Source organism: Clupea harengus, chromosome 20 (assembly GCF_900700415.2).
Source record: "Clupea harengus chromosome 20, Ch_v2.0.2, whole genome shotgun sequence".
Taxonomy (NCBI): domain Eukaryota; kingdom Metazoa; phylum Chordata; class Actinopteri; order Clupeiformes; family Clupeidae; genus Clupea; species Clupea harengus.
In genome coordinates, this window is record NC_045171.1 from 13,885,993 (window position 1) to 13,898,492 (window position 12,500).

General features: G+C 45.1%; 1 protein-coding gene across 7 annotated transcripts in view; it reads right to left on the reverse strand.

Annotated features, from left to right (window-relative positions):
- LOC105893030 (A-kinase anchor protein 13) overlaps positions 1 to 12,500 on the reverse strand; it is a 107,944-nt gene that overhangs the window by 28,569 nt on the left and 66,875 nt on the right. For 2 of the 7 annotated variants that reach the window (XM_031587089.2, XM_031587088.2), the window contains exons 12-19: positions 11,925 to 11,972; positions 11,198 to 11,260; positions 9,398 to 9,581; positions 8,886 to 8,988; positions 7,893 to 8,042; positions 6,506 to 6,548; positions 6,110 to 6,224; positions 528 to 684 (exon numbers count right to left, since the gene is read on the reverse strand). In XM_031587089.2, coding sequence (XP_031442949.1) covers positions 528 to 684; positions 6,110 to 6,224; positions 6,506 to 6,548; positions 7,893 to 8,042; positions 8,886 to 8,988; positions 9,398 to 9,581; positions 11,198 to 11,260; positions 11,925 to 11,972 — 863 coding nt within the window. The remainder of the gene's footprint in view (positions 1 to 527; positions 685 to 6,109; positions 6,225 to 6,505; positions 6,549 to 7,892; positions 8,043 to 8,885; positions 8,989 to 9,397; positions 9,582 to 11,197; positions 11,261 to 11,924; positions 11,973 to 12,500) is intronic. The other 5 variants (XM_031587090.2, XM_031587091.2, XM_031587093.2 and 2 more) reach the window with 5 other exon arrangements.

Genomic DNA, 12,500 nt, shown 5'->3' on the forward strand with positions numbered 1-12,500 from the left:
ACATGCACACACAACCACTCCTCCCCTTGCTGGTAGCTAGCGCGTGGCCCGGCAAATCAAATTAGCCTGTTTGTGTTGCACAAGAAACACAATTTGCCCTGCTCCTACTGAGCTACCTTTGAAGTTGTATCGAGTTAGGCTGGAGTTTGTGTTAGCACACCTAAACACAACAAAGTACGCAATTAGAGCCATTATCTGCGGAGTCAGTGCACTGCTTATCTTAATCGAAAGCTCATTTAATCTTCGCACCAGCTGACATCCATACAGAGCTACTCAGCACCTGAACTCTCTTAAAGACTGAAGTTATTACTACAACAAACACGGACACACGCTGACTAAACACTGACTAAATGCCTCAGAGGAGTCGGACGGAATTATGTGCAAATACAAAGTATGAATATGTATGGAAAGTAATGAACTGTATATATAATCATGTGTTTGACCGTCAAACAGCAGTGTCTCAGCATAAAGAGTTCGTTTTCAGCTGGCAAGATGAGACTAAACAGGCAAACAGGAAAGATACTGACTGTTGCAGAGAAAGGCCTCCTTGGAGCTGATGGCTTTGTGACACTGTGGACACATGGTGGGCTGGCAGGATCCAACATGGCTGAAGAGGTGGCCGTTCACCGTCCTCTTCTCCCGCTCCTTCGCCTCTTTCTCCTTATGTCTCTCTTTGTCTTTCTCCTGTGTGGGGGGGGGGGGGGGGGGGGCAAAGAGAAGAATTCAAATTTTAGTGAAATAAAAAAGAGAGAGATGGTGAGAGATGAACAGATAGTGCCTGTCTGCCCTTCAGCTACAGATGGAGAATTAGAGGGGAGATAAGGATTTCGCTACCTAAAAAGAGAGATGGATGGATGGTAGATTGATAGACTGATAGTGCCTGCCCTGCCCTTCTCCTCTGAATGCAGATACAGGAGGAAGTAAAGTAAAGAATCAAAAATAAAGTCTTTGTTGGGCAGAGAAACAGACAAATAGAAAGAAAGAAAAAGTAAAAGGTTAAGCAAAATGAAAAGAGATGGAGGTGGATTAACAGATGTATGTGTCTGTGTCTGTGTGTGTTTCTGTGTCTCTGTCGTTCTGCCTGCTCATATGGAGAGAGGAACTCCCTCAAAGGGGAGGGTATAATGGAAGGCAAAAATAAAGGTTAAATATAATGAATGAGAGAGAGAGAGAGAAGGAGGGAGAAAGAAATATCGAGGGAAGGGGAGGGGAGAGAGAGAGAGAGATGTGAAGAGAGACAGAGAGAACTAGAGCGAAGGAGAGGGAGGGGGAAAGAAATATCGGGGGAAAGAGATGGAAGAGAGAGAGAGAGAGGTGAGAAGAGACAGAGAGAACTAGAGAGTGAAAGAGAAAGAGAGGGAGAAACTGAGAGAGAGAAGAGAGCAAGTGGGAATAGCCCCATCCAGAGCTCAAAGAGACTCCCCTGAGTCAGTCTGTTCTGTGGGAGACATGCTAATCTTCCAATGGCAAATTAAAAAGAGTAACTATCAAGAGAGCCTTAAACCTGCTCTCAGTTAGCCCCCTGGAGCTTCTTCAGCACATGGGTTAGCATAGCGTTTTATCAGCAGGTTGTTTCAGAGCTACATCGCCTTCCTGACTAAAAATAAAATCACTGTTATATTATAGTGATCATGACAGTTCACTCTGATCATGACGGTTGTAGCTCTGTCGCAGAACACGTGCATCTGTGTCACATCCGCTGAAATAAAGTGGGACTTGACAAGATTACATGCTCTAATACAAGCAGAATTTTCTCTCCTGTCTGATTGTCACGGGAAAAACTAACAAAAAAAAGCAACACCACCGCTCTCTGCTGTCATCACTGCCAAGTTCTGTTATTACTGCAAGCAACTTCCCACTGACAACAATAGCCTAATCCAGGACACCCTACGGCACAGACAATGGCTAACGACGATTAACACGCTTTATTGATTTCCCAGCAACTTAAATGCCAAACGTCATGGGAAGTTGACAGCAAACAATGTGACTGTATTTCACTCAAAATAAAGACTCAGCATTTCACTAAAACCAAAGATTCAGTATTTCACTACAAACAAATATTCAGTACTTCACTAAATCCAAAGATTCAGTATTTCACTACAAACATCCATCTATCCACCAACCTTCACTATACTCCCTAGGGAGTGCTTTCCCTAAATCTACACTCAGCTGGGTAACTGACAACATGCCAATCAAACATCAAGGACATCAGCACTGACAGACACACCAAAGCATGCGAACACTGAAGGGCATAAATACTTAAACACACATGGCAGTTATCCCAGGAGAACCCCCCCCTCTATAACCCCCCCCCAAGAAAATAAATCTGCCCAGCCTACCTCACTGCCCCTGGGGCTTCTTAGCCTCATGTAGCCCTGGACATCAAACAACTTTTTGTACATCTCTCTTGCGGAGAGAGAGAGAGAGAGAGAGGGAACAGCTGCTTGTGTTAGCCTCAAAGTTGCAGCGCACACACATACACACCCTCAACCACACACACATACACACAGAGCTGACCAGGCAGCAGCCAGGAAGGAAGCGAGAGGCCAGTTACTTCATTGCTCCTCTGCCAGTGGCTTCACACCCACACACACACACACATTCATATTCTCACATACATACAAATGCATTTATATGCCCAAACACACACACACACACGCTGTGTATACATTAGTTGTTCACACCAGTTGTGACTCAGACTCAAAGCAGACAGAGCAGTGGCCACTGAGCACATTCTCATGTCTGGCCACGAGTTTGTCATGGACTGAGGGTCTGTGAGATACTCATATATCTCATGTACCTCATCGTCACACACACAGCTCTTTAAACACATACACACACACACACACACACACACACACACACACACCCACACACACATGTCGTTATACTCATGTCTCAACACTCATGTCACAATACTAGGCAACTTCCTTCTGACTTGAACACACACACTGCTCTCTATCTGTATATGGGTTAGGTGGCTCGTTTGTTTGTCTGTGTTTCTTTCTGGTTGGCAAGATATCCGAAAATGTGTAATCATGAAACACTGATCAAAGTCCTCCCACACACACTCATACACAGAGAGAGAGAGGGAGAGAAAGAGAGAGAGAGAGAGAGAGAGAGAGACTGAGAGAGAATCATGAACCATGCAGAAATGCAGGCTGTCAGATTCCTATGCAATTTCCTGTTCTGAGTTCTGAAGCCCATTGAGATGGTGTGCTAGTTCACAGCTCACTTCTCAAAACACACTTCCTCAGCTGTCTGCTCTGAAGGCATCAAACAGAAACACCGACACACAATCTCTGACTTACACAGCATCACACACACGCACACACACACACACAAACACACACACATACATACACACACACACACATGCACAAACATGCGAGCACACATACACACATGCATACACTTACACACACACGTACACACATACACACATGCACACACATACACCCATGCACAAACATACACCGGGTCACCTTATATGAGTCACAATGCGTTCAGCATCCTTCTACAGGGCACACAGGTGATGATGTAGACATTTAGCAGCAGCTGACTGTTTCACAACCTCTTCACAACAGCAACTAGTGATACAGCAACCTCTCTTCAGCAACTAGCTTGCACAAACCTCAAATGTTTTCTTTATCTGGGACAGCAATCGGGCTGGATACCTAGAAAGACTGCTGTCAACAACTCATCCAGTTACAGTTAAACTGTTGCAATACCTGCATACTATCTCCACAGTGCGTGTGTGTGTGTGTGCATGCATGACATTACACAGTGTTACATTTATGCATGAGTATCTTTGCATGTATTAGGTGAGCGTGTGTGTGTGTGTTTGTGTGAGTATGAGTGTGCTATATATACGTACATCTGTATGCGTGTGCTATATATGTACATCTGTATGCGTGTGCTATATATGTGCATCTGTATGCGTGAGTATGTGTGCATGTGTTAGGTGGGGGCAAGTGTGTGCATATGTATGAAATGTTCAATGTACCGTTTTAGGACTGCATAAGAAATTTCATTGTACAATACTGTGCAATGACAATAAAGGCATTCCATTCCATTCTATTCTATTGTAGTCTATTCCATTCCATTTTATTGTATTATAGTCTATTCCATTCCATTCTATTCTATTCTATTCTGTTCCATTCTATTCTATTCTATTTTATTCAGTGGCTGTTTGCCATCTTCCGTTTCCACTTCCACTTCTCACCACATTAGCAATGAAACCCATCTGCGAATGAGTTCTTGGCAATACTAATGCATTTCATCTATGACAGATGCACTGCTATCCTGCAACTCTGCCAGAGAGAGTGTGGGCATTTACAGTAACATTGCAACTGCAGTAAGGCTCTGTGAATGCAACTACAGCATTAGTCTTAGCATAGCATTAGCATATTCTCTAAAGAAAAGCCCTGAAAATATTCCCTGAATACAAATAAAGACCTTCCACGGTCCCTCTGGCTGTGAGGTCAGGAACATGTGTTTTAAAGAGTAGGTTGGGGGTTAAAGAACACATTGGGGGTGAAAGAAAAGGTTGGGGGCCTGTTGAATCAGATGCGGGACTAAGGAAAAGATTTGGGGGTCTGTTGAATCAGATTGGGGGCCTGTTGAATCAGATTGGGGGCCTGTTGAATCATGTTGGGGGCCTGTTGAATCATGTTGGGGGCCTGTTAAATCAGATTGGGGGCCTGTTGAATCAGATTGGGGGCCTCTTGAATCAGGTTGGGGACTAAAGAAAAGATAGGGGGCCTGTTGAATCAGATTGGGAGCCTGTTGAATCAAATTAAGGGGCCTGTTGAATCAGATTGGGGGCCTGTTGAATCAGATGAGGAACTGATGTGTTGCCTGAGCTACTGACCTGCCTTTAGCTCAACTGGAAGAGCAACACCGAGGTCATGGGTTTGACAGCCATCACGCATAATAATGTACCTGCACAATCTGAGCACACACTCTGATGCAAATGTGCACCTGTTGCAAGTCGCTGAGGATAAACTGTGGATGTGCTAAATTGAATAAAAACGTAAAGCTCTTACACTGTGAGAGTAAGCTGCAGTCCAGTAAGGATCTCCCCACAGTGGGTTGTACGTGTCTGTTCAGAGAGGCTCCAGACTACAGGGGGGCAGAGCTCAGAGCTCGAACACACCGCCCCTCCAGAGGAACGTGCTGAGACATGGGTGTAGGCTCCTCTGAAGGACTGGGGAGGTGTCCTGACTCTCGCTCAGAAAGGCTACATTTGTTCTTACCATTTTAAACCCAGTCCCTGCCCTATTATATTTAGCACACAGTAATTGGTGTGAGGCTGATACCCTCACTATATCATATATTTAGATCCCGCTTCATTTGGATGGAAGCCTTTGGATGGTGATGAATGCAGATAGGCTCAGAGTTAGATATAGGCTAGTCTTTGACTGACAGTTGGGGGCCAGTGGCAGGTTATGGTTGTAGTTAGGTTACAGTAAGTTGACAAGCACTTAATAATCTGACACAGTTTACTGTCACTGGAGAGTTATTAAATGATTCACAGGTTGTTTGTAAAGTGTCTGAAGCAGGCTATCCAAACATGGACCAACTTATCTTTACATTCCACTCAATGGGAGTCAGTGTCGGGTGTTGGGTATGCATACCCCAGACAGACAGACAGACAGACAGAGAGAGAGAAACAGGGAGAGAAGGAGAGAGTGTGGCGGTGTATGTGTGTTGAGGATGTAAGAAAATATCATTACTGATACTGTATCAATTCTCAGAAACACTATTGATTTAAATGAATAGTTTACATGCAAAGATTTGTAGCAGCCAGTGGTTCATTTTGTGTTTATTGTGTTGTGTTTAAAACCCCATCGCTAGAAAGCAGTGTTGTTCTGATTGCATATGCATATGGTGGAGTTTTCTTTAAGCTATGACAGTTTTCCTTAAATTACATTTTAAAAAATCACAATATATCACCTTGCTTACAGTATCACAATGTATTGCAATATATTGAATCGTGGCACCTGTAGATTCTTGCTAATACACAGCCCTAGTAATTAGCAGATTAGTGTGTTTGTGTCTGTGTGTGAGTGTGTGTGTTTGTGTGTGTGTGTGTGTTAAGACTCACCCGTGTCTTCTTGTACATCTTGTTTTTGAGGTAACTGAAGGTGCGGCTGACTTTGGTCCCACTCTTCCCTTCGAAGTCCCCTCTCAGAGGCCCTGGCTCCTCCTCAGTGATACTGCTAGAGGGGTAGGAGGGATGGAGAGAGAGAGAGAGAGATAGAGAGAGGGAGAGAGAGGGAGAGAGAGAGAGAGAGAGAGAGAGAGAGAGTGCTCAACAAACCTCACAGTCTTTAGGGATAGACTCTGCATTCAAAATCTCACTGATTCTTTAAAAACAATTTGCTCAGTTAAACTTTTCATCCATGAAAACCACTTATTTATTCATGTTGAAAATCCATTGAAATAAATCTAATGAGAGAGCTGGGCTCTTTCAGTCTAATTAAGAGTCTAATGATCTCACCTGTAGTCTACTGATCCAGCAACACTGGAGAATGAATTCAGACCTGCATCCAAAAAAAAAACAGCCAATAAGAGTTAAGCACCTTCACTAATCTGCCAATCCGAAGCTCTTTTACTAAAACACTCCCCAGTCTGTGTATTTGTCCAAACAGTTTCCAACTAACAGTAGTAAAACTCACGGAGGGCCTCAGCTGTACTGAACCAGGACGGGAGAAAAACAGACCTATTAACCACAAGACCTTGAACAGAACACTATGGAGAACGAGTTCATGAATAAATGCATGAATTCACAATTGCATTCTGTGTGTCCCCTAAGAAAATTAAACTCTTTTTATTTTTATTTAGAAAGAAAAAATTCGGTTAAAATGTCCTTCTGTGAAACAATGTGGCTTATAAAACCCATGCCTCATCTCACCACAGACTGAAACTCTGAAAACAGCAGTTACAAAAACAGTCCTCACAGCCAAATACCCAAACAGACAAAAAAAAAAAAAAAAAACAGAAAAATTCCAACTGTGGCTGCCAGTGCCAATTGCTCTATTTTGATCCCAAATATACAGAACGTTATTCAGAAGCAGTGTTTGGGCTGCACACATCCCCGAGGCACAGAAATCAGCGAGAGTTTGGCAAGGGTGTGTTTGTGTCGGCCGAGCCATGGAGACAGGAGAGTGGCAAATACAATACAGGCTGACCTTTAACCCCACAAAGATTTTTTAAGAAGAAACATGAAAACAAAAGAAAAATATAGAAAAACAGAGGTGCCATGACAACAGCCGACCCACTGACTATGGCCCTGATCGGCTCTGGGTCTGTTGCACACTCAGGTTCCATCTTAGATCTGACGCACTGTGAGGTTTGCAATGGGGATGGGGGGGAGACAAGGTCAATATGACGCTTTGAGGCTTTTGATAGGAATTCAAACCACATGTCCACAGAGAGGAACCCTTCAGCAGAAGCACTGAGAATGGCTCTCAAGTGTGATCTGTCCTTGATCTGGTTTACATGAGGTTTGCAATGAAGAGGGGGGGGGGGGCAAGGTCAATATGGTGCCTTGTGGCTTTTGATAGAAATTCAAACCACAGAGTGGAACCCTGACTGAGGGTAGCTCTATAGTATTTTTGAGTTTTCTGTTCAGGAGACACAGTCAAACTCTCTGGACTTTAGAACAGGCCCGAGCTTTCACCCCACTGAGACAAAAACAAAGCCAAACAGAGGTGCCACTGCCTCTGTCCTTGACCTGACCTTGATCTGGTTTACATGAGGTTTCCAATGGGATGGACAGGGTCAATGTGGCGCTTTGTGGCTTTGCGGATGGGAAGACAAATCCACTGAGACTGAGGGTGGCTTGTTTCACCCCAGTTCCTGTTTGACCATCCAGTTCTACTTACTCATGCTGTCCCCGTCGTCATCATCATCATCGTCGCCTTCGTCGTCGCTGGACGAGTAGGGGACGGCCTGCGGGCGCTTGGATTTGAGGAGGACTGGGGAGAAGTTGAAGGCGAAGGAGATTCGGCGCTTTTGGCGAATGCGTCCTACCGCTGGCGTTCCCCGTTTCCGTTCGGAAGGCACGGAGAGACCAGAACGAGTTCACGTTAAAAAAAATGGGGGAGGCGGCAAGTTGTGAGGGGGGACGGGGGACGGGCAAGTTTGGAGGAGGGTGGTGGTGGTGGTGGGAAAGCAGTGATCTCACAGCGGAGGGCAGGAACCACGAGGAGAGGCTACACAGCGATCATTACTTCACAGGCCTACTCTGCACTTCACTGGGAGCAGTAGGATTGGAGGAGGTGTTTGGGAAGAAGCCAAGGAATAAATAACAGCTCAAAAAAGTTTTTCTTGTGTGAACCCAGCTTTAGAGTGTGACAGCAGTTACTCTATGCTTGTAAGTGTATGAGTGCATGTGCTTGTGTGTGCTTGTATGTATGTGTGTGTGTGTGTGTGTGTGTGTTTGTGTGTTTGTGTGTTTGTGTGTTTGTGTGTGTGTTGTGTGTGTGTGTGTGTGTGTGTGTGTGTGTGTGTGTGTGTGTGTGTGTGTGTGTGTGTGTGTGTGTGTGTGAGTGTGTGAGTGTGTGTGTATGTATGCCTAATAACACTGCTTCACTTGGGCAGAGATGTAAATGGGAACCTCTAAAAGGGGGTAAGCCTTTCTTGGGACTGCTTCTCAAAGCACTTAAACCCTGATCAAAATGATCCTTGAGCTTTTTGGACCAGCCCTCCTGCCGTACAGGTTCAAGCTCTAGCTCCGGGCGCGAATATTTCCCAAGCATCAAAACAGCCTGCATTGATTCGCTGAGATTCCGAGGAGACAGGGATGGTCCAGAGAGTGTGGGATCATTTTAGCCAGGGTTAAGTGTTCTAAACAGGAATTCTGATTGGCTACTCACCATCAATATCTCTCTGGCTAATGGCCATCATGGACACGGACTTGGTGAGGGGCAGAGTCATGGATGGAACGCTACGTCTTACTGGTTGATACCGCCGCGACTTCTGAAACAGACCAATGAGGAGGGTTATGACAAATGAAACCTATTATAATGTCATGTTATATTTCATACCAAATGGCAGACAAGGGACACAAGGTGACCGAGACAAGTATGACGATAGACGGATGAGAGAGACAGTTATAAGGCACAGGTGTGACAGACAGGCATGTGAAACAGCTGTAAGAGACAGGCATAGGGAACAGGTAGGACAGACAGGTGTGAGAGGGAGATATGACAGACAGGTGTGAGAGGGAGATATGATAGACAGGTGTGATGTCATGTATGATAGACAGGTGTGATGTCATGTAGGACAGACAGGTGTGAGAGGGAGATATGATAGACAGGTGTGATGTCATGTAGGACAGACAGGTGTGAGAGGGAGATATGATACACAGGTGTGATGGCATGCTCACCTGGCTGTCCAGGCTGCTGCCGTCGGCCATGTCGGATTCCTGCTCCTCCTCGGTCAGAGAGACGAGTGACCCTCTCTCATCGCTCTCCTGCCGCCCAACCCGCCTGCCCTGCTGTGCGGGCACAATCTGGGGGCGCCAGTCCTTGCCATCAGTACCGTCCGCCGCCAACCCCTCCAGACTCAAACTGCCAAAACAACAACCCCAACCTCGGTTACAGACAACCATCTTCCATGTTTGCTTCTCAAACTCTGCACAAGCTCTGGATTTGATTGAACATGTCTGGTGCTATGGGAACAGTGAGGCACAGCCACACTCCTTCTGTCTGCCCAGATGTGCTTAATCAAATACCGAAAAAGAATTTGCAAGCAGGCAAACACAGCTTGAAGCCAGAAGCAGCAACAGCAGCAGCAGTAACAGTAAGAGCAGCAACACACAGACAGGACAAGCTGGCCACGGCGGGGTCCTGACTAACGCCTCGTAAAAGGAGAGGGCAAACACAAACATCTCCAAGAGCACCCCAGCCCAGCTGAGAGTGCAAACACACAGAGGCTAAAATCACACACTACCCTATCTGGTTTCAGAGAGCAGGAAACGGCTGAAAAACACTGCATGGGACGGCCACATTTCTCAAACAGCTGGGTGATTTGTGTGTGTGTGTGTGTGTGTGTGTGTGTGGCGTGAGTGTGTTTAAAAACAGGCAATGAGACAGCACTTCACACAGATCGCGACTTCCTGATATTTAAGTGCTCTATCAAATGCTTCTGCATGCCATCAAAGGCTTGTGCATACAGAATTTCAAACCACCAATATAAAAGTACTTTATAAAAGACGTCAGTAAGCCACACTGTGACATAAAGTAAAGATTAAAACTTGAAGATTGAGATGAATTCAATTATAAACGCAAGGCATTAATCATACTGGCACAGCGTCTTGAGAAAAACAAGAGATGCCTAAAAACACCCTTTCTCATACATTGTCACGCATAGGCCTGAACCAGAAGAAAACAAAGAAAGAAAAAAAAAAACGTTACATCTATTAAAACATTACATTAACATCCACAGAAGCTTAACCCTGCAGCAGCTGTAATGCATATTCCCACTGGACATTTGGCTGAACCTGAACCTGAGCTCTGAGTGGTATAGGAACGGCACTCACCTGTCGTCAGGCCCTGTCACATAGATGAGAATGTTGGTCATCTTGCCTTAGGGCTGAGACCAGGGCTAGTCTCTCGTACTCACTACTTGGCTAGCATTACCGCTAGCACCACTGTTTATCTGACTCTGGCAGGGTTGAGCCACCCCGGACAAATGCCAGCGAGTTAAAAAAGGGAAGACGTCTATCTCTCTCTCACTCTCACACACACACACAAACACCTACATACACATCCGCATCTTTACACATACGAACATCAGTCTTTCTCTCTCACACACAGCATTTTCTGTCTCTTGCTCTCTCTCTCAGACTCTCTCAGTTTCACTTGCTCTTTGTCACAGCAACACACACGCGCACATACACACCCACACAAATGAGGTTTCATCCTCTCACCTCTCTCTGTTTGTCTCTACCAAACCCACTCACACACACACACACACACACACACACACACACTTACATACACCCACAAACACACACAAGAGTACACACACACTCTCTCCCTTAAACAAAAGTCTATGCAAATGTTAGAGCAAAAAGCAGAGTGCAGTGAAAGAGGCTAGTGGCTGTGTTGTGGCAGTGAGGGGGACTGCAGGGGAGAGGCTGCTGCATGCTGTGGGCATCACAGGGCTACAGGGCTCACTGTACCTGAAGTCACTATACTGATCCACACACGGCCTCAGGGCCACAGCAGAGGGACACCAGCTCAGACTGGCAGGTACACACCCATGTACACAAACACACACACATACACATGCAGACACACATGCACACACACACACATACATACACACGCGCACACACACACACACACACACACACACACACACACACACACACACACACACACACACACACACACACACACAAATGGAGAGGATGGATGGAGTTAAAGAACTGAATGAAAGTCCATGAAGTGAACACAAATGAAAGAACAGGAGTGAAAGAATGCTAAATGGCTACTGTGGTTTCAAACAGACAGAACAGGGAGGAGGAGAAGGAGGAGGAGGAGGAGGAGGAGGAGGAAGGGGGGGGTGTTTGCCTCTTCAGCCTGTTGGCCTCATCTGTAATGTCATTGTGTGCACTGACTGTTTTCCATTCAACCATTTATGTAAATTATAGCGGGCTTTTTTCTGTGGTTGATAAGTTTGATACGTCTCTCATTTTTTCCTATTCAGTGCAGCCATAAAAAGTCACACAATAAGATATACAAAGTCTGTTCCTCTACGATGGGTTTTAGAGATACTAAAGTCTTTCTTTGTCTTCCTTATTATGTCTTATTCAGTCGGTCATAAAAGCCACCTAAGTAAAAAGGAGGAAGCTGGTGATTAATGAGTGAATAATGAGTGATTAATGAGTGATTAATGAGTGATACCTTCGTCTGTGAAATGCCGGCTTTCCCTCCCCAAAGCATGGCAGTGCACTGAAAAGGATGGAGGAAAGAGGGTGGCAGTGATGATAAGTGATGATACGTATGAACTCTACAGAGCATCTCTATAGGCTTCTATGCAGTGATGATAAGTGATACGTATTAACTTTACAGAACATCTCTATAGGCTTCTATGCAGTGATGATAAGTGATGATACGTATTAACTTTACAGAACATCTCTATAGGCTTCTATGCAGTGATGATAAGTGATGATACGTATGAACTCTACAAAACATCTCTATATGCTTCTATGCAGTGATGATGTGATACATATAAACTCTACAGAACATCTCTATAGGCTTCTATGCAGTGATGATAAGTGATGATACGTATGAACTCTACAGAACACAAGAGATAAGCAGATGGCATTAGATGACGTGACATGACATGCATTATGAGGACGTGACGGTGAGAGAGACCAGTCAGGCGGTCGGCCGATCACTGCCCACTACAGTCAGTGAGAATGGAAATGGAAAATATCATTTCAGAACTTCAAAGACCTAAAAAACATTTCGCTCACC